The following is a 20,122-nucleotide window of genomic DNA, read 5'->3' on the forward strand; positions in this document are numbered from 1 at the left end:
CTGTCTCAGCCTCCCGAGTAGCTGGGATTACAGGCATGCACCACCATGTCCGGCTAATTTTTTTGTATTTTTAGTAGAGACAGGGTTTCACCATGTTGGTCAGGCTGGTCTTGAACTCCTGACCTGATGATCCGCCCGCCTCGACCTCCCAACGTGCTGGGATTACAGGTGTGAGCCACTGCACCCTGGCCAATAAAAAGATACTTTACAGATAAAAAGACATGGACTTTTTTGAAATATCTGTACTGATTTCTCTTTATACTCTCCTGCATAGAGAATTTTGCATATAATTTCCTGCATAGAGAAAATTGCCTAGCAAGTGTTCTTTTTCTTTCATGGGTGGTCATAAAAGTGCCTACACATCAGTATTCACACCCACTGAATCCTACTGGGTGTGCATTCCTCTGGGCTCACTGCTGGGAATGAGCCATGGAGCTCATAGACACGCTTTGGTACACCTTTATTCTTGCTGCCATCAATCCCACTTGATTTAGATTGTTGGTGTTCTTCTTCGGTATTTTGATTATAAGTTTCCCAGGGTTTCAACAAATCAGGGCTTTCTTCAGATTCAAAACAAAAGAGGAGAGACTTAGCTAGAGATTCTAGTTCCTTGTGGACAACATTAGTTACTCTACTCTCATAGCTGTCAACAGAAGTAGAAGGCACACCGAAGTCACTGTAAAAATCACTGGCCAAGTTGCGAATACTTTCAACACAATTCTGGAGAAGATTTACATCACTACTGCATCCTATATGCAAGAGAGAGAGGGAAAGGTTAATTAGTCTTTTCAGTTTTCATCAGGCATTTATGACTTTTATAGACTCTAGATACCTTTCAAGTCAGAGTGACCCTATCAAAACAATTCCAAACTACTGAAGATTAGTCACATAAAGTGTTTATTTGCTAGATAAGCACTTGGTTTTTCAGGATCTAATTATTTAGGCAGAAGTACTTATATGCATATTACATGGGAATTTAATTACAAATACAAGTTCCTATATGGGTAACTAATATCAGTGAAGTAGCATTGGGCAGGCTTCAGTTAATGACTAAAACAATGAAAAGGTTAGAAATAAAAAGGAAAGATGTCAGCCGGGCACTGTGGCTCATGCCTGTAATCCTAGCACTTTGGGAGGCCGAGGTGGATGAATTGTTTGAGGTCAGGAGTTTGAGACCAGCCTGGCCAACATGGTAAAACCCCATCTCTACAAAAATACAAAAATTATCCGGGCATGGTGGCACATGCCTGTAATCCCAGCTACTTGGAAGCTGAGGCAGGAGAATCACTTGAACCCAGGAGGTGGAGGTTGCAGTGAGCTGAGATCGAGCCACTGCACTTCAGCCTGAGCGACAGAGCGAGACTCCATCTCAAAAAAAAGGAAAGATGTCTAAGGTTCCTTAAAATATAAAATTCTGGTTATAAACTCCATTTGAGAATATACCTTTCAGTGCAGAAATAATAATTTCAATAGCTTTCTCTAAGCAATGTTTTAACTTTAAGAATTCTGGAGCACGATTAGCCATCTTCTTGAAATCTTGGTATTCAAAGTTTTCTTCTTTTACTTGTCTTCGGAAACTTTTCTGTATAAATAAAGTTAATATTTAAAATAATACATTAACAGGTTTGATGGCAGTAAGGCTTAGTCAATATGATTTCATTTGCCAGAATCTCCTCTTTAAGAAAGAGAGTTTAATTTCCTCACCAGTGCTTAACTCTATTTCTATAAGCAAGACCAAAATACAATATTAATTACTGTTTTCAAAAGAAATCAGAATTTTCAATTAATTTTCAGTCTGTCATCCTATTACATGAGAAAGGAATAAAGTAACAGTGCCATTTATTATCCAGTACCTTAAAAGATACATTTATTTCATTTTTAAGAGCTCAACTTTATAATAGTTCTCATTTAAATAAAAATTTTCAAGCCATAGCGATTACTCTCCTTTTTAACACATTGATCATATACTTAATTTTTCTCTTTACCTGTGACATGAGAATAATCTATCTAATTCACCTGTATTTTAAAATCTTTGAGCACAATGATTTTTTTTTTTTTTTTTTTTTTTTTGAGACAGAGTCTCTAGCCGGGCGAGGTGGCGGGCGCCTGTAGTCCCAGCTACTCGGGAGGCTGAGGCAGGAGAATGGCGTAAACCTGGGAGGCGGAGCTTGCAGTGAGCTGGGATCCGGCCACTGCACTCCAGCCCGGGCGACAGAGTGAGACTCCGTCTCAAAAAAAAAAAAAAAAGAGACAGAGTCTCTCTCTGTCACCCAGGCTGGAGTGCAGTGGCCGGATCTCAGCTCACTGCAAGCTCCGCCTCCCAGGTTCATGCCATTCTCCTGCCTCAGCCTCCCGAGTAGCTGGGACAACAGGCGGCTAGTTTTTTGTATTTTTTAGAAGAGACGGGGTTTCACCATGTTAGCCAGGATGGTCTCAATCTCCTGACCTCGTGATCTGCCTGTCTCAGCCTCCCAAAGTGCTGGGATTACAGGCTTGAGCCACTGCGCCTGGCCCACAATGATTATTAAACAAAATTTTTTAGCCTATAATGACCATCCAAGCAAAAGCTGAGGTATTAAACCAGCAGCAATAAGAAACAGATACATTTAAAAATTTCTATACAATCCTTTATCCATTACAGGAACTAGTAAGTTATGACACACATGAAAAAGATAAAGAGCTATCTTACATGCTACAATTAAACATATACAAGAGTTGTCTCTGGCTAAGGATAAAAACGGAAATAAAAATATCTAAATTTGAACCAAGCAAAATGATAAAAAATAAGCAAAATTAAAATCAATTTAAAGCTTCTCTTACAATTTTCGATTCGGCAAAGATGTTTTCAAGAGATCTAATCAATCCCATGGCATTAGTTTTCATTTCTTTGGTAACCTATAGAGAATGTTAAAATATTTTATTATACTTTATTATTCAGAAGTATAAAAATCATAGAATTGCATAGGACCAGACTTATAAAGTTCTAGTCTAGAAGCCCAAAGATTGGAGTTCTATTTCTGAGACTGCAATTAAATAGCTTGAGAGTATTTAAATCATATATGTGAAATTTCTTTCAAAATAAATTGCACATTGACTTCTTTCCAAATAAGTTTATTTGAGTTTTAAGAGCTCAACTTTATAATCTCTCTCATTTATTTTATTTACATAAAAAACTTCAAGCCATAGCAATTACTCTCCTTTTAAACACATTGATCATATAGTCTGTATTTTCTATTTACCTGTGACATGGGAAAATAATCAGTCTAATTCACCTGTATTCACTAATAATTTCTTTCAAAATAAATTGCACATTGATTTCTACATTAAATATGGACACCCTCTAATATTTGTTATAACAGAATTTGTTATACTTAAGTATTTATAGATACGAAATTTCTAAAATTTCCCTTGGAAAGGGGTAACATATCAAGCAAATACTATAAGAACTTTACAAATGTTTTGTTATTTGATTCTCCATTATAGTCCTATGTTGCCCATGGTGTACCTCATTTTATAGGTAAGGAAACAGACCTTGGTTCCTAACTCCTAAGACTGAGAACTAGGGTGGGAGCCCACATCTAAATTCTAAGCCTTTGCTTTTATTCTATCCAATGCTGCCCCCTAAGGTGCTTTCCTGCAATTTCTGCCGGGGGATTCTTTTTCAGTATTTAATTGGTTTTGCTCACAGAGCTCTTCCCTAGCTCTAATTCAGATTTGTGTTACATGCTTGAAAAAAAAAAAGAATATCCAAAAGAATATCCAAATTATCTTTCCTTCCTGACTCCAGCTTTAAAACTGTAGCTCCAATGCCTTTTATGTTTCAGCTTATTTTCTATTTCTTTGGATATTTTATTATTCTTCTATAGGTTCTTAGAGGAGTTTTAACTCACAAGAATAGATAAACTAAAACCCTACCATGAATAACAAAGTACAGGTTTGTCATACTATAGAAAGAAAATGAGAGAAAGGAGGGTATGTAGATAGTGTCAATTGTATACAGGATGGGCCTGGCCCTTTTGCTGCTTATTTCCTCAAAACAATACCAAGGCTAACACCTGCACCTACTTCAACAGCTTACTAAGCACATTTCCATATATTATTTCATCTATACTTTTAATTTATTCTATACCCTTCTGCACTTATCGCCAGCAGACATTCTTTGCAATAGTGATAGACTGCAAAAGTGGTATCACTTTGCAAATATGGTGAAGTGTTTTAGTGATAAATGGTGCTGCTGCCGAGCAAAACCAAATTTGAGATGTCAGTGGTGGTCTGAATGAGCCTTTCACAGCCCAGTATGTCCCTTTCTTCAAAGTTGCACTATGGAACTGAAATCAGCCTCATGCCTATTGGAGCGCAAGCTTGATTTAGTGACAATATGAGCTCCTAAATTTAGTAACAATGTGTTATTTTTATTAATTAATTTTTTTTTTTTTTTTTTTGAGACGGAGTCTCGCTCTGTCGCCAGGTTGGAGTGCAGTGGCACAATCTCGGCTCACTGCAATCTCTACCTCCCAGGTTCAAGCGATTCTTCTGCCTCAGCCTCCTGAGTAGCTGGCACTACAGGCACGCACCACCATGCCCAGCTAATTTTTGTATTTTTAGTAGAGATGGGGTTTCACCAACTTGGCCAGGATAGTCTCATTCTCTTGATCCACCCACCTCGGCCTCCCAAAATGCTGGGATTACAGGTGTGAGCCACCGCACCCAGCCGTCTTTTTATTTTTTAAAACAAAAAAACACAAAGTGAGAGAGGCAGACATATATTGAGAAAAAGAGAACGTGTGCAAGTAAGATGAATGACTTAAGATTTACCAGGCACTACATTTTGAGTATTTTCATATATGTTGTTTCTTCATCTCATATGATCCTCAAACAATTTTATGAAATAAGTATGATCATCCTCATTTAAAAATGGAATGACTGAGGCTCAGGTAAGTTGTTCAAGGCTACATAGGAAGTAGAAGAGCAGCTTAATGTTCCATGTCTTCCCCTATTCTGAGATGGAGTTTTTCTGGGCAGAGAGAAATCTATATAACCCTGTAGTATGAGCAAAGGGATGGAGAATCTCTGTGGCTTACACAGAGTTTCACCTCAGATTCTAAGATGAGCTAGAAGTACATTAATACCAAGGTTTTTCTACACAACAACAACAAAAAACTAACTTACTCCATGCCTTCCCAGAAACAACCACCCAGAGGGACAGAAGGCAATAGTCCTCCACATGATCTACTTTTCTAGATCAAACAATATGTATATAAATGAGGAGCCATCCTAGTAGCTAAGATCTCAGGAACCTCAATGTCCCCAGGTAGCACTGTCCCAGCCACTTGACTCCAGCAAGAGCAATGGAATGGACAGGGATGGTTTTTGTTTGTTTGTTTGTTTGAAACAAGGTCTTGCTCTGTCGCCCAGGCTGGTATGCAGTGGTGCAATCACAGCTCACTGCAGCCTCAAACTCCTGGGCTCAAGTAATACTACTCCTGCCTCAGTCTCTGGAGTAGCTGGTACTACAGGTACATACCACCATGTCCGGCTAATTTCTGTATTTTTTGTAGAGACGAGGTCTCGCTACGATTCCCAGGCTGGTTTCGCACTCTGGGCTCAAGCTCTCTTCCTGCCTTGGTCTTTCAAAGTGCTGGGATTACAGGCATGAGCCACCATGCCTGGTCAGGGATGGTTTTAATATGTTGTGACAAGACTCTAAAACAGACAAGTCTCTGAAATTCAGTCTCATAAGAATTCGAATTTTTTTTTTTTTTTTTTTTTTTTTTTTTTTTTGAGACGGAGTCTCGCTCTGTCCCCCAGGCTGGAGTGCAGTGGCCGGATCTCAGTCTCACTGCAAGCTCCGCCTCCCGGGTTCACGCCATTCTCCTGCCTCAGCCTCCCGAGTAGCTGGGACTACAGGCGCCCGCCACCACGCCCGGCTAGTATTTTGTATTTTTTAGTAGAGACGGGGTTTCACCGTGTTAGCCAGGATGGTCTCGATCTGCTGACCTCGTGATCCGCCCGCCTCGGCCTCCCAAAGTGTTGGGATTACAGGCTTGAGCCACCGCGCCCGGCCAAGAATTTGAATTTTTATCTTCCTAATCCCCACTTCACTAACAGTAATTGTCAATAAAGAAAACTAATCCATGAACAATAGTTTTAAAAACTTATTTACGTAGCATGTTGAGTTTTGGAGTCAGGCAGAATATAAAATCCTGGCTCAGGGCTTAATAGTTGTGTAATTAGGCAAAGTACTCCAATTCAATGAAATGAAGAATATAAATTCCCACCTTGAAAAGTGATATGAATATGAAATATGATATTCATAGGGCTTTTTCTTACTAACAAAGTACAAATGCATTAAAGAAATGGCTAAGATTTACCACTGTTACATGTAAAGCACCTAGTCCAGTAACTGTCAGAGGAAATTAATCAATAAATAGTTTATAGCCTGTGAAGTAGGTATGATTACATGTGACAGGTAAAGAAATAGGGTCAGAGCATTAAGTGACTTGCTAAATGATAAGTGGAAAGTGATAGAACCAGGTTTCAAATACATGTCTTCTAATATTAAAACCCAGATCTTTCCTAAGGTGCTAAGTAATGTTAGTTAGCTGGAGGATGGGAGGACACATATTTTAGGAAATCACTGAAATGCTTATTGGTTCTGTATCTTGATATGAAATATCTTACGTGAATGCCCCAGAAAAATATTTAGTTCAATATACTGAATCAATAAATGTTACTAATAGTTTCCATTCTTAGAAGAGGCGAGGCCTAAACAAAGCTAAGGAAGGAAATGACAACCAGAAAGCGAACACTAGGTGTCACTACCACACTCCACTCTCTGCTTAGGAGTTTACAGACTGAATCTTGAAAATAGCTGCAATAGGATCAAGCAAAGTATTAACAATAGAGGCTGCAGTGAATTAAGAATAACTTGGGAAAATATCACCATAAGATCATGATGTCGGCCTCTTCAGTGAAAAATAAAACAAATTAAAACATGAATTTATAGAAATCAAATTTGTTGATTGAAAAAAATCAACTTTATATATTATTTAGTACTATACGGAATATTCTTTTATTCATCTTACCTCATTTTTTGTACACTGCCTTAAGAGTTCATGCTGAAGTTCTTTTGCTTTTTCAAGTCCAGAATCTAATAAAATCTTCATTCCTAAGCCTACACCATCACAAATAGCATCCATGAATTCCTCCTAGAAAAAGTATTTAAGCATTAACTAGAAAATTTAGGTTTTATATATTTTATTTAAATTCAGGTTTTATATATTTTAAATTATCAAGTAATTAAGTTATATTTTCTGCTTCCTTTAGGACTATAATACAGCCCAAGTTTATTAAGTTCAACTAAAGCTAGAATAAGAACTAACAGTCTGTAGTCTATAAAGAAATAAAATTAGCAAATCTGTAATTTAGTATCCCATATATAACATATTGTAAAGAAAGTTCATCATCTTTAAGCAGGGCTCTATATTGCTAGAACACAGGAACATTTTTTTTTTTTTTTTCTGAAACGGGGTTTCGCTCTTGTCGCCCAAGCTGGAGTGAAATAGCACAATCTCAGCTCACTGCAACCTCCTCCTCCTTGGTTCAAGCTATTCTCCTATCTCAGCCTCCTGAGTAGCTGGGATTACAGGCACCTGCCACCACACCCAGCTAATTTTTATATTTTTAGTAGAGACGGGGTTTCACCATGTTGGCCAAGCTGGTCTTGAACTGCTGACCTCAGGTGATCCACCAGCCTTGGCCTCCCAAAGTGTTGGGAGTACAGGTATGAGCCGCTGCGCCCACATTCTAATATAATACAATATTTTCAATAGCATAAATAGTGAAAGTAAGAAGATACAAATCTTCTGGTATTACAGGGTTTTTCATGTGTTGATTGGCTGAGAAAACACTCCATGGTAGATGGCTAGCATCAAATTAAGGATCCGAAAGGTAAAATAAGGTTTGCAAAATAATCCAATATATTTAAAACAGTTTTTTTTGTTTGTTTGGTTTGGTTGGTTTTTTTAGATGGAGTCTTACTCTGTCACCCAGGCTGGAGTGCACTGGCACAATCTCAGCTCACTGCAACCTCTGCCTCCTGGGTTCAAGTGATTCTCCTGCCTCAGCCTCCTGAGTAGCTGGGATTACAGGCATGGGCCACCATGACTGCCTAATTTTTGTATTTTCAGTAGAGACGGGGGTTTCGCCTATTGGCCAGGCTGATCTCGAACTCCTGACCTCAAATGATACATCTGCCTCGGCCTCCCAAAGTGCTGGGATTAGAAGCATGAGCCACCATGCCCGGCCCAAACAGTTTTAAATCTTATTGCAAAACTACTAAAAGTACAAGCTATTTTGAAAACTTAAAAAGAACTTGCCATGTTTAGTACTGTACTATTATCAAAAGTCTAATATTCCCTTTGATGAAGTCTGTCTAAACTAACACTGCTAAATTACCTGGACACTGGCAGCTTTATTGTTACCGTTTTCTAGAAAATGCAGCTTGCTCCCTTTCAGAACTGCTAACTGCCCCACATACTTTACAGCTTGTTGTACAATTTGGATTGCATTCTTTTGAGCCTCTTTTATCATTGAAGAAATATCCGAACAGCATCCCTGTAAGATAAAAATGGACAAGTGTATCAGATACATGAGATTATAACAGGTGGTAAAGAAAAGATAAGGGCCGGGCACAGTGGCTCAAGCCTGTAATTCCAGCACTTTGGGAGGCTGAGGCGGGTGGATCACCTGAGGTCAGGAGTTCAAGATCAGCCTGGCCAACATGGTAAAACCCTTTCTCTACTAAAAATACAAAAATTAGCCAAGCATAGTGGCACACGCCTATAATCCTAGCTACTCAGTAGGCTGAGACATGAGAATTGCTTGAACCCGGGAGGCAGAGGTTGCAATGAGCTGAGACTGTGTCACTGCACTCCAGCCGGGGCAATAGAGTAAGACTCCACCTTAAAAAAAAAAAAAAAAAAAGAAAGAAAGAAAGAAAAGAAAAATGTGCCGGGCATGGTGGCTCACGCCTGTAATCCCAGCACTTTGGGAGGCCAAGGCAGGCAGATCACAAGGTCAGGAGTTTGAGACCAGCCTGGCCAATATGGTGAAACCCCACCTCTACTAAAAATACAAAAATTAGCCGGGCATGGTGGCGGGTGCCTGTAGTACCTCAGTCTCAGGAGGCTGAGGTAGGAGAATTACTTGAACCTGGGAGGCGGAGATTGCAGTGAGCCAAGATCGCACCACTGCACTCCAGCCTGGGTGAGACAGCGAGACTCTGTCTCGCTGATTTTCAAAAAAGAAAAAAAAAAAAAAGAAAAATCATCTGGAGAAAATAAATTCTGCATTTATTGACATAGTGATCTCACTTCATAAATGTCTCAGAACCAGAAAACATGCAGCCCTGTGGCTACTAAAGGTGACAAAATGAGTAAGACAGTCTCCACCCTCAAAGACCATACACACTAATAGGAGACATAAGGTAAGTATAAAATTAACTAAATATAAGACAGAATTAGTAAGTAAAAGCCAAAAGAAAGAAAAAGAAGGGTGGCTCTTTTGCCTCTGAACTTTTCCTGTTCTGATAACCATCTGACAGTTAATAAAGATACGATTTTCTCAGGAGAAAAGAAATCGAGAGGGAGAGGAAGGGGAAGCAAAAGGGGTGAAAAAAACCCAAACCCCTTCAAACAAAAGACTTCCCACATGCACTCAGAGAACACATATAAAAAAGGAATAAGGAATCTTCTCTTGAGCTTTTCCTCTTTCTGTTACCTGCCCCCTGTAGTGACTCTTCAAAATACTTCTCTTGGCCTGCTTTGTGGAATATGCTAATTGTATTGCTACAAGAAAAGGATTCTCAAACTATACTTAGTAGAAAGAATAGTCACTAAATTCAGGTTTACTAGCTTAACACAAGTCTCTCCTGAGCGTAATCTAACTTCGCCTCCAAGTCACCTGGTCTCTCCATCCTTGATTCCTTGTATAAGATTTCCCACAGGGCTATGAGTTGAAACCCACAGTTCAGTTCAAAGTGTTCTTCTCAGAAAACGAAAAGAAGGAAAGAAACTACACACCAGTTACCCTAAGAGAGACATTCTTTTTTTTTTTTTTTTTTTGAGACGGAGTCTCACTCTGTCGCCCGGGCTGGAGTGCAGCGGCCGGATCTCAGCTCACTGCAAGCTCCGCCTCCCAGGTTTACGCCATTCTCCTGCCTCAGCCTCCCGAGTAGCTGGGACGACAGGAGCCCTCCACCTCGCCCGGCTAGGTTTTTTTTTTTTGTATTTTTTAGTAGAGACGGGGTTTCACCGTGTTAGCCAGGATGGTCTCGATCTCCTGACCTCGTGATCCACCTGTCTCGGCCTCCCAAAGTTCTGGAATTACAGGCTTGAGCCACCGCGCCCGGCTGAGAGACATTCTTATAACATTAATTCATCTGATCCTCACAGCAATCCTGCCAAGTAGGCATTTCCAGTTTTATTTTCCTGTGAGAAACAGGAGACTCAAAAATTAAGCAGTTTGCCCAAGGAGGCACAACTAATTTAGCATGTGTTCAAACATCGGTTTTTCTTCTTTTTTTTTTTTTTTTGGACAGGAAGTAGAATTGATTGGTGAGTATTAAGAGGGGGGCAGCATATTAGAAGTCCTCATGAGTGCAGGGCCCGCCATTTGTCCAGAGAACCATGACTGGGGTGTACTTGACCCCACAGCCATCTGGGATGAGCCGCTTTTCAGCCACCATGTCTTCAAATTCATCAGCACTGAACTTGGTGAAGCCCCACTTCTTTGAGATGTGGATCTTCTGGCGGCCAGGAAACTTGAACTTGGCCCTGCACAGGGCCTCCATCACATGCTTCTTGTTCTGCAGCTTGGTGCGGATGGACATGATAACTTGGCCAATGTGAACCCTGGCCACAGTGCCCTGGGGCTTTCCAAAAGCACCTCACATGCCTGTTTGGAGCCTGTCAGCCCCAGCACAGGACAACATCTTGTTGATGTGGATGACGTGGAAGGGGTGGAACCGCACCCGGATATGGAAGCCATCCTTGCCACAACTTTTTACCATGTACTTATTGGCACAAATTCGGGCAGCCTCCAGGGCTTCAGAGGACAGCTGCTCATATTCATCTGACACCATGTGGCCACAGAGCGGAAACTCATCCACTTTTGCATTCTTCAGCCCCAGGTCGAAGATACGAATCTTGGCATCAGGAACACCTCGGCAGAAGCGAAACTTTGGGTACGGCTTGTTCTTACAATACCTGGTAACAACCGGCGGGGCAGCGGCCCATGGCGACACCAGGATCTTCAGCGGCGCGCCGAAGGGAAAGAGCCAAACATCAGTTTTTCAAGTGCCAGTAGTGAGTTTTTGTTTCCGGTGTTCTCCCACTATTCTAGTACTGCCTCTAAAATCTGAGAGCCAACTAGGCACTGACCATCCTTCAACAAGCTTCCTTTCCTAGGCTCGAACTTAAGCCAGACCCTTCCCTTCTGGCTCTCTAGCTTTGCTCTCTGGCCAGTCCTACCTTTCATTTTCATAGTTCTAGGCTGTCAGAAATTCTCCTTCATCTACTACTTCATCCACACCTGTTTGCAGTCCACCACCACCACCACCACCCTTTGTCTTAGTCATCCTATTTCCTCATTACCTATGTCCAAAGTCATCCTTCATCTCATATGAATTTATAATTCATTCAATAACAAGTATCCAACTGAACATCTATCACATAATGGGGCCTTGTGAAAAAAGACACCCACTGTCCTCTACCTTCTCAGAGCTAACTGTCCATTGAGATGTACAGGTTTATAAATAGTATGTTATATTAAAAGTCATAACGGGTGAAGTTCAGGGTTACTAGAGAAGCAAATAAGACAGGTGCCTAACCACGTCTCGGGGAGACCTAGAAAATCCTCCTGAGGGAGAACAATGGACATTAAAAACAATCATCTGATTTCAAGTTTACTAGTTAGATCAGTTAAAGATTTCCAAATCCCAGCTAGTAAACAGCCCATTCAGGAAGTATTTGACACAACAAAACTCCTACCACAATAATAGAATGTGGAAAGTCTTTTGATGGGCACTATAACATAAAATTTGTTCAAGTGTCCTAGAACATTTTATTACACGGTCTAATTATCCTTTTTTAAAAGTGAAATCTAACCCTCTTAGTATTTTCTTTTTTAAAATTGTTTATTTTTTGTTATTATTATTGAGACATGGTCTCACTGTCATCCAGGCTGGAGTGCAATGGTGCAATCATGGCTCATTGTAGCCTGGAACTGCTGGGCTCAAGCAATCTTCCCACCTCAGCCTTCCAAGTAGCTGGGAACATAGATACATGCCACCACAGCTGGCTGATTTTTAAATTTTTTTAGAGACAAAGTATCTAACAAGTTGGATACTTGTTATTATTCGCTATGTTGCCCAGGCTCCTCTCAAACTCCTAGGCTTAATTGATCCTCCCAAAGTCCTAGGATTACAGGCATGAGCCACCATACTCGACCATTATTTCCTTATCTGCTCCTTTTGTACATTCAATGAATTTTTATGAAGGAATTTGTTAATATGGTAGATGACTAAGTATTCTCCAATATCAATTTTCCACTTCTTCCATAGATCCCTTGATTTTTGGCTTGGCATATATGTGTCCAGAATTTTTTTAAAAATAAATTTCCTCATGATACTTGCAGCTAGATGTAGTCAAATGATAAAATTCTAGCCAAAGATATATACATAGATGTGTCATATGGTGATTTCCAGAAACCTCCCTTAAAAGAAGGCAAACTTCAGCTAGGCATGGTGGCTCACGCCTGTAATCTCAGCACTTTGGGAGGCTGAGGGGAGCAGATTACCTGAGGTCAGGAGTTCGAGACTAGTCTTGCCAACATGGTGAAACCTCATCTCTACTAAAAATACAAAAATTAGCCGAGCATGGTGGTGGGTGCTTGTAATCCCAGCTACTCGAGAGGCCGAGGCAGGAGAATCGCTTGAACCTGGGAGCGGAGGTTGCAGTGAGCCGAGATCGCGTCACTGCACTCCAACCTGCCTGACAAGAGTGAGACTCTATCTCAAAAAAAAAACAAAAAAACAAAAAAGAAGGCAAACTTCACCCTATCCTTCTCACCACTCCTTCTACCCTGCTGTGCTGAGCTCAGATGGGGCTCCTCCATGGTGGGTCATGAAATCAGGGGCTACACTTTGGGCATGGCGGAGGGGACCACTGGGAGGAGCCTGGATCCTGAGGACTCTGTGGATCACAGCCACCGTGTCTACATCTAGATTTTATGTGAGAGAGAATAAGCTTTCATCTTACTACTTCTTACAGCCAAACCTAATCTTATCTGATACAAGATAAGCAGGAAAACAAAATTATTTCCTTGTCTCTGTGTCAGCAGGATTGTGGCCAATTGAGTCTGAGTTGAAACCCAATCCCATACCCTGAGCAAGACTCCGTCTCTCTTCCCAGTATCCCTTATTGAGGGCCAGCATGGTATAATGGTAGAGCACGAACTGCGCCCAAGACTGCCTGGGTCCAAGTCCAACTCAGTCATTTACTAGTTAGGTAACACTGGATGGTATATTTATTTTCCCTGTGCCTCCATTTCCTCATCTACAAGATGGTGATAACAACAGTGCCCACTGCTGGGGTTGTTATAAGGATTAAATGAGTTAATATTTGTAAATCACTTAGAACTACTCATACATAGAGAGCCATGTAAGTCTTTGTTCAATAAATCAATTACAGACATCCACAGTCTCAGGACTTCAAAACAGAACGTACTTTTGAAAATCATACAGAGCTAATATTGGGGAAGATACAGACAGTAGAAAGTCAATAAATAATTATTAAATGAATCCTTCAAATGATAATAAGCAAATCAATTTACCTGCAAAAATAACTGTAAGTAGCCTCCCAGTTTTTTAACTTCTTGTCTCAATTCATCCTCAAGTCTTGCTATGTTGGTGGTACAAGGCAGTATATCACTCAGCCAGTGTTTCATTAGCACTACTAGCTGCTCAAAAGCACATGCAGTCTGAATGGTAAGTGACTGGATTGCTCGATCAGAAGAAAACACTTTGAAAGAAGAAGAAAAATTACTGGAAGAAATAATATCCAAATAAAAGAACTCATATATGATCATCATTAAAACATTTAACATAGTTAAAAGATGCATGCCAGATGTGCCAAATAATCATTCAAAACAAAGTGCAATGTGCAGAAAATAATCATTTATGTGAGTTAACAAAAGCAGTGGGATTGCTTACAGTTATCTTGACTTTCTTCATCTTGTTCTTCATGAGCCTTGGAAATGGCAAATAGCCCATTATAAATTTTAAGAAAACTATTCATTAGGCTGTCTGCTATAGTTCTTTCTTCATCATAACTCTGTCCAAGAAAATCTAATGAAGAACCAATCAATTCTTTGCAAATTCCAGGAAGAAATGACTCTGCTGAATTTGAGTAAATGGTGCTTGATTTGTCCATTAAACCTAGATCAACAGAAAATAGCCATTTTAAGCCTTGTTTTTGGAATAATACTTTCTTTTTTTAAAAAATGGGATCCTTACTTTATGTATTTCCGCATTATTTAAATGTATTACAACAACAAAGCATTTTTGTGCTCGTTGTGAAATTAGAAAAACAAAACTATTAGTATATATAACATTGTATGCTATGCTGTACTTGGAAGTATATCTTCCATGCTATACTTGCATATGTTGATTTCCAGGGTGCTCCATAATGTTAATTCTGCAGAAACTGCCCCTCTGCTGCTTGCAAGTGTTACTCATATACTATTTCTCTTCCAAAAATATTCAGGCATAATACTTTCAAACAAATGTTTTAATGCAAGCATATTACAGGATCATTGATCAATAAATTCAACACAGGCTATACTTATTTCAATTCAGCCTCATTTCTATATGCTAAAGTGAAAACACAATTCCATTTATGGATCAATTAACCTTTCAACAGCATCAATCAATCCATTGATTTAGTGGCTCCCTGACTGTGCTATGAGACTATAGAGAATCCAAATATCCCACGTAACCATTGGTTTAATCTCTTTATTTTTTGGTAGGAATTAAGTTTCTTTTCTTTCTTTTTTTTTTTTTTTTTTTTTTAAGAGACAGGGTTGGGCCAGGCACGGTGGCTCACGCCTGTAATCCCAGCACTTTGGGAGGCCGAGGCTGGCAGATCACAAGGTCAGGAGATCGAGACCATCCTGGCTAACATGGTGAAACCCTATCTCTACTAAAAATACAAAAAATTAGCTGGGGGTAGTGGCACGCACCTGTAGTCCCAGCTACCTGGGAGGCTGAGGCAGGAGAATTGCTTGAACCCAGGAGGCGAAGGTTGCAGTGAGCCGAGATGGCACCACTGCACTCCAGCCTGGACAACAGAGCAAGACTCTAGCTCAAAAAAAAAAAAAAAAAAAAAGAGACAGTGTCTTGCTCTGTTGCCCAGGCTGAAATGCAGTGGTTACTCACAAGCGTGATCACAGCATACTGAGCCTCAAACTCCTGGGCTCAAGCGATCCCTTGGGCCTCAGCCTCCACAGTAGGTGGGACTACAAGCATGTGCCACTATGTCTGGTGGGATTAATTTTCCCTAACACCTAAAGAACTGTAATTGATGAAAACAATGACAATTACATAAGATAAACTTAGAAATATAATTGGATTCACAAACTGGAAAAGTAGGCAATGATAAACTATATTAAAAGTAATGTCTCAGCTGGGCACAGTGGCTCATGCCGGTAATCCCAGCACTTTGGGAGGCCGAGGTGGGCAGATCATCTGAGGCCAGGAGTTAAAGACCAGCCTAGCCAACACGGTGAAACCCTGTCTCTACTAAAAATAAAAAATTAGCCAGGCATGATGGTAGGCGCCTGTAATTCCAGCTACTTGGGAGGCTGAGGCAGGAGAATTGCTTGAACCCGGGAGGCAGAGGTTGCAGTAAGCCAAGATCGCGCCATTGCACTCCAGTTTGGGCAAAAAGAGCGAAACTCCATCTCAAAAACAAAAATCAAAAACAAAAAAAAACATAATGTCTCAGTACTTCTACTTTGCAATAGTTTCTCCTTGAGGTGTATTACAATCAAGGTAGGCTAAAACCAACTGATTATCTAGTTTATACAGCACATCTCTGAGAGATGGATCTTCTAAGCACTGTCTAAACCAGAAATAAATGAAAAGTTTGAAAGATTCATTCAGAACCTCTGGAAATAACTTTATCCTGGAGTCCTAATATATTGAGTATAATTATTCTTATTTAATAGACAAGATTAAGTTTTCTGGTTCATTTCATAGGTGTTTAAAAGCAGCAAACTAAAAGGAGATAGAATAAAGGCATAGGGTAGGCAATATTAAAAAACTAGAACAAAGGTAAGAGTTTGGTTTCTAGGCCAGGCGCGGTGGCTCACACCAGCACTTTGGGAGGCCAAGACGGGCAGATCACAAGGTCAGGAGTTCGAAACCAACCTGGCCAACATAGTAAAACCCTGTCTGTACTAAAAACACAAAAAACTAGCTGGGTGTGGTGGTGGGCACCTGTAATCCTAGCTACTCGGGAGGCTGAGGCAGAAGAATCGCGTGAACCTCGGAGGCGAAGGCTGCAGCAAGCCGAGATGGCACTACTGCACACCAGCCCAGGCGACAGTGCAAGACTCCTCTCAAAAAAAAAAAAAAAAGAAGGCCGGGCGTGGTGGCTCACGCCTGTAATCCCAGCACTTTGGGAGGCTGAGACGGGTGGATCACAAGGTTGGGAGATCAAGACCAGTCTGGCCAACATGGTAAACCTTGTCTCTACTAAAAATAAAAAAAAAAGAGTTTGGTTTTGTAAAGAGAAAAAAGAAAAGCTACAAAACCCAAAGCTACAGTAGGGTAACGATGACTCAATATCATTATGGTGATAATGACTATAGTATAGTCATCGAGAATAGTTAAGTACATATTCTCTATTTAAGAAGATAATTGTATTAATGCATTCTAAAATCCAACAAAAACATTTTAGAAATATCTGCAAAAATACAGTAAAATATATGGCCCTGAATTTTACAAGTTAAGATACTTGCTCAACTTCCCAAAGCTAGAAAGTGCTAGACACTGGGGTACAGCCCCTCACCCCCAGGCCTGGTGCCCCTTCCACCACTCACAGCTGCCCAGACGGGGTCCTACTAAGTTCACATGTGGGTTTCCATTTCCGTCTTTGAAAACCGCAAATAAATAAAGACCTTTTCTATCTCTGACTTCCCTTAAAATTATTTTTGTAAAGTATCTTACTCAGATAATACCAAATAAATAAGTTGCTACCACAGATATATATCTTTTTATTTTGCTGGTAAATAAAAAACCCACAGCGTATTTTAATCTACCTTAGATTAAATAAGTAGTAGGATCACAATTATCTTCCTAAAAGAAATCCTAATTTCTAAAATTTTAAGATGACATATAATACCTTTTATGGCTACTCATATCCTATTAGAACCTTTATCAAATAGATATTATGTTACATAATTATTTTAAAATTTTTGTTTACTAAATATGTGTACTGTAAAGTGCATATATCTTAAGTGTACAGCTGATTTATATATGCGTACATATGTAAACCCCACTTAGTTCAATGTATACAACATTTCCACCATTCCATCCCAACAGGTTTCCTCTACTGGGTTACTAAACTCCCAACAGAGGTAACCACTATTCAGTTGTAAACTACTCTGGCTTTTGTCACCATAGTTTAGTTTGCCTGTCCTTAAACTTCATATAAAAGGAATCATGTAGTATACACTCTTTTGTATCTGGCTTCTTTAACTCAACATTATGTTTCTGGAATTTGTCCAGGTTATTGTGTGAATCAGTCATTCCTTCTTTTTTTATTGCTGCATAGTAATCTATTGTTAGCAGGTAGTAATTTTTTTTTTTTTTTTTTTGATGGAGTTTCATTCTTGTTGCCCAGGCTGGAGTGCAGTGGTGCCATCTCGGCTCACCGCAACTTCTGCCTCCCAGGTTCAAGTGGTTCTCCTGCCTCAGCCTCTCAAGTAGCTGGGATTATAGGTGTGCGCCGCCACGCCCGGCTAATTTTGTATTTTTAGTAGAGACGGGGTTTCTCCATGTTGGTCAGGCTGGTCTAGAACTCCCAACCTCAGGTGATCCACCTACCTCAGCCTTCCAAAGTGCTAGGATTACCGGTCATGCAGGTGCCTGGCCCAGCAGGTAGTGATTTTTAAATTGTTAATTATTACAGGTAGTTACACATATACAATTTACAGTGTATCCTCTCCTCCTACATTTTAAAATAACATTATAATAAATATCGGTACAAAATATTTAGAGGAATAATTCCTTAACTTTTTTTAAAAAATTGAAATAATTTTGGGATAGATGATACATAGATCATTATGCAAAATTCAGAAGAAACCAAAGGGTATGCAGTGAAAAGGGTGCCTTCCTTCCTGTCCTGTCTCCATCCCCACGCTGTCATGTACCACCAGCACTTTGGGGTTTTGGTGTAGTTCTCCAGAGAGATCTTATTCATTTACAAGCACCTATGTCCACACCTTCTTTTTTCTCTTCCTCACACAAATGATAGAATAAAATACTCACACAATGAGTATTTTATTTTATTTTTCTCTTTTTTCTCTTCCTCACACAAATGATAGAATAAAATACCTCACACAAATGATAGAATAAAATCCGCTGCACTTTGCTTTTTTCACTTGTAAGGAAGTAATGTTCTCATACATTTTGGAACAAACACATCTTCCACATTTGAATTAGTTATTCTACTAAAAGGTTTTGAAATAAATCACAGAGCACAGAATTTTTGAAGTGGAAAGGAATTTTACAGAGGAATCGGAAGCTTCCAGGAAATGAAATGATTTGCACAAGGACAAGAAGAAATGTAATGGTAGAACAAGGACTTAATGCTTTTCTTGCCATACAGAAAATGTGAAGAAAAAAATACCTGATGAATGTGAAGAATGCAAATTCTTAATTGGGTGAACTTGTATGTCATGTAAACAACCAGAAATTCTTCTATTCTTCATCAAACTCCTGCTCCTGAAAAAAGACAAACCATAAGATTAGCAGTTCTACACCACATGGAATAATATTATTAAGAATATTTATAAGTTCTCTAAAGAAAATGGACATTCATGTGTGTGTTTTTCATTAAAAATTTTCATCCAAGGAAAAATTCATTTGGTTAACTGAGCAAGAATTTTACTATTTACAGGCACTGTTCTAGGCAGATAGTTAATTAAACAGAATAAATATTTATTGAGCACTACTATTTGCAGGCTCTGGATATTGTGGTAAAATGTGGCAAACCTGGTTTCTGGGCTCACTAGGCTTAAAGTCCAGAACCAAAGAGACAAATTAGGCAAATAATGACAATAAAGTAATGAATGTGATGAAGGCATACAGTGTTGTGGCAGACTCTATAAAAAAACTTGACCTGGCCCAAGAAGCCAGGGGGCCTCCTTGGAGCAGTGACCTTCAAGGATAAGTAAAACTTAGCCAAACAGAGGGCAGGCTTGGGAAACAGGGAATAGTGTCTCAGACACAAGCAACAGGAAGACTTGATAAATGAAAGTAGTGTACATGCAATGAACCAAACGAGGTTCAGAAGGACTGTGGCCTATGATGTAAGAGACAGAGTACCAAGGGATGAGGCTGGGAGGTGCACAGGGGCCAGCTTGAGGTGGTCTTTGTATGTCAATAAAGCTTGGATTTTATCCTGAGCAAATCATCCAGGGAAGGATTTTATCTTATTTTTTTAAGTGGTCGAGTTGGGATTTATTTATTTTCTTTCAACTTTGATTTTAGGTTCAAGGGGTACACGTGCAGGTTTGTTACATGGATAAATTTCATGCTGTGGGGATTTGGTCTACAGATAATTTTGTCACACAGGTAACAGGCATAATACCTGATGGTATTAAAGAGTTTTTCAATCCTCACCTTCCTCCCACCCACCATCCTCAAATAGGCCCCAGTGTCTATTACTCACTTCTTTGTGTCCATGTGTACTCAATATTTCAAGGAAAGATTTTAAACAGGGAAGTGATTTAGGTAAATAAACATGTAAGTAGGTATCTACTACACTGTGTGCAA

The 20,122-nt window shown here is 39.7% G+C and overlaps 1 protein-coding gene and 1 pseudogene across 3 annotated transcripts in view; both read right to left on the reverse strand.

Annotated features, from left to right (window-relative positions):
* Nucleotides 1-333: 333 nt before the first annotated feature.
* The window catches only part of KIF14 (kinesin family member 14), a 69,457-nt gene continuing 49,668 nt past the window's right edge, over nucleotides 334-20,122 (reverse strand). The window contains exons 21-28 of one of the 2 annotated variants that reach the window (XM_030929769.1): nucleotides 18,975-19,069; nucleotides 14,273-14,497; nucleotides 13,894-14,081; nucleotides 8,458-8,616; nucleotides 7,086-7,208; nucleotides 2,821-2,895; nucleotides 1,444-1,582; nucleotides 334-749 (exon numbers count right to left, since the gene is read on the reverse strand). In XM_030929769.1, the coding sequence (XP_030785629.1) occupies nucleotides 370-749; nucleotides 1,444-1,582; nucleotides 2,821-2,895; nucleotides 7,086-7,208; nucleotides 8,458-8,616; nucleotides 13,894-14,081; nucleotides 14,273-14,497; nucleotides 18,975-19,069 (1,384 nt within the window). In that variant the 3' untranslated portion in view covers nucleotides 334-369. The remainder of the gene's footprint in view (nucleotides 750-1,443; nucleotides 1,583-2,820; nucleotides 2,896-7,085; nucleotides 7,209-8,457; nucleotides 8,617-13,893; nucleotides 14,082-14,272; nucleotides 14,498-18,974; nucleotides 19,070-20,122) is intronic. The other variant, XM_010362665.2, reaches the window with a different exon arrangement.
* On the reverse strand, nucleotides 10,653-11,297 carry LOC104661858 (annotated as a pseudogene). Its single transcript, XR_747901.2, has one exon. The product of XR_747901.2 is annotated as a 60S ribosomal protein L10-like (transcript).

The sequence above is a fragment of the Rhinopithecus roxellana genome, chromosome 1, assembly GCF_007565055.1.
Source record: "Rhinopithecus roxellana isolate Shanxi Qingling chromosome 1, ASM756505v1, whole genome shotgun sequence".
Taxonomy (NCBI): domain Eukaryota; kingdom Metazoa; phylum Chordata; class Mammalia; order Primates; family Cercopithecidae; genus Rhinopithecus; species Rhinopithecus roxellana.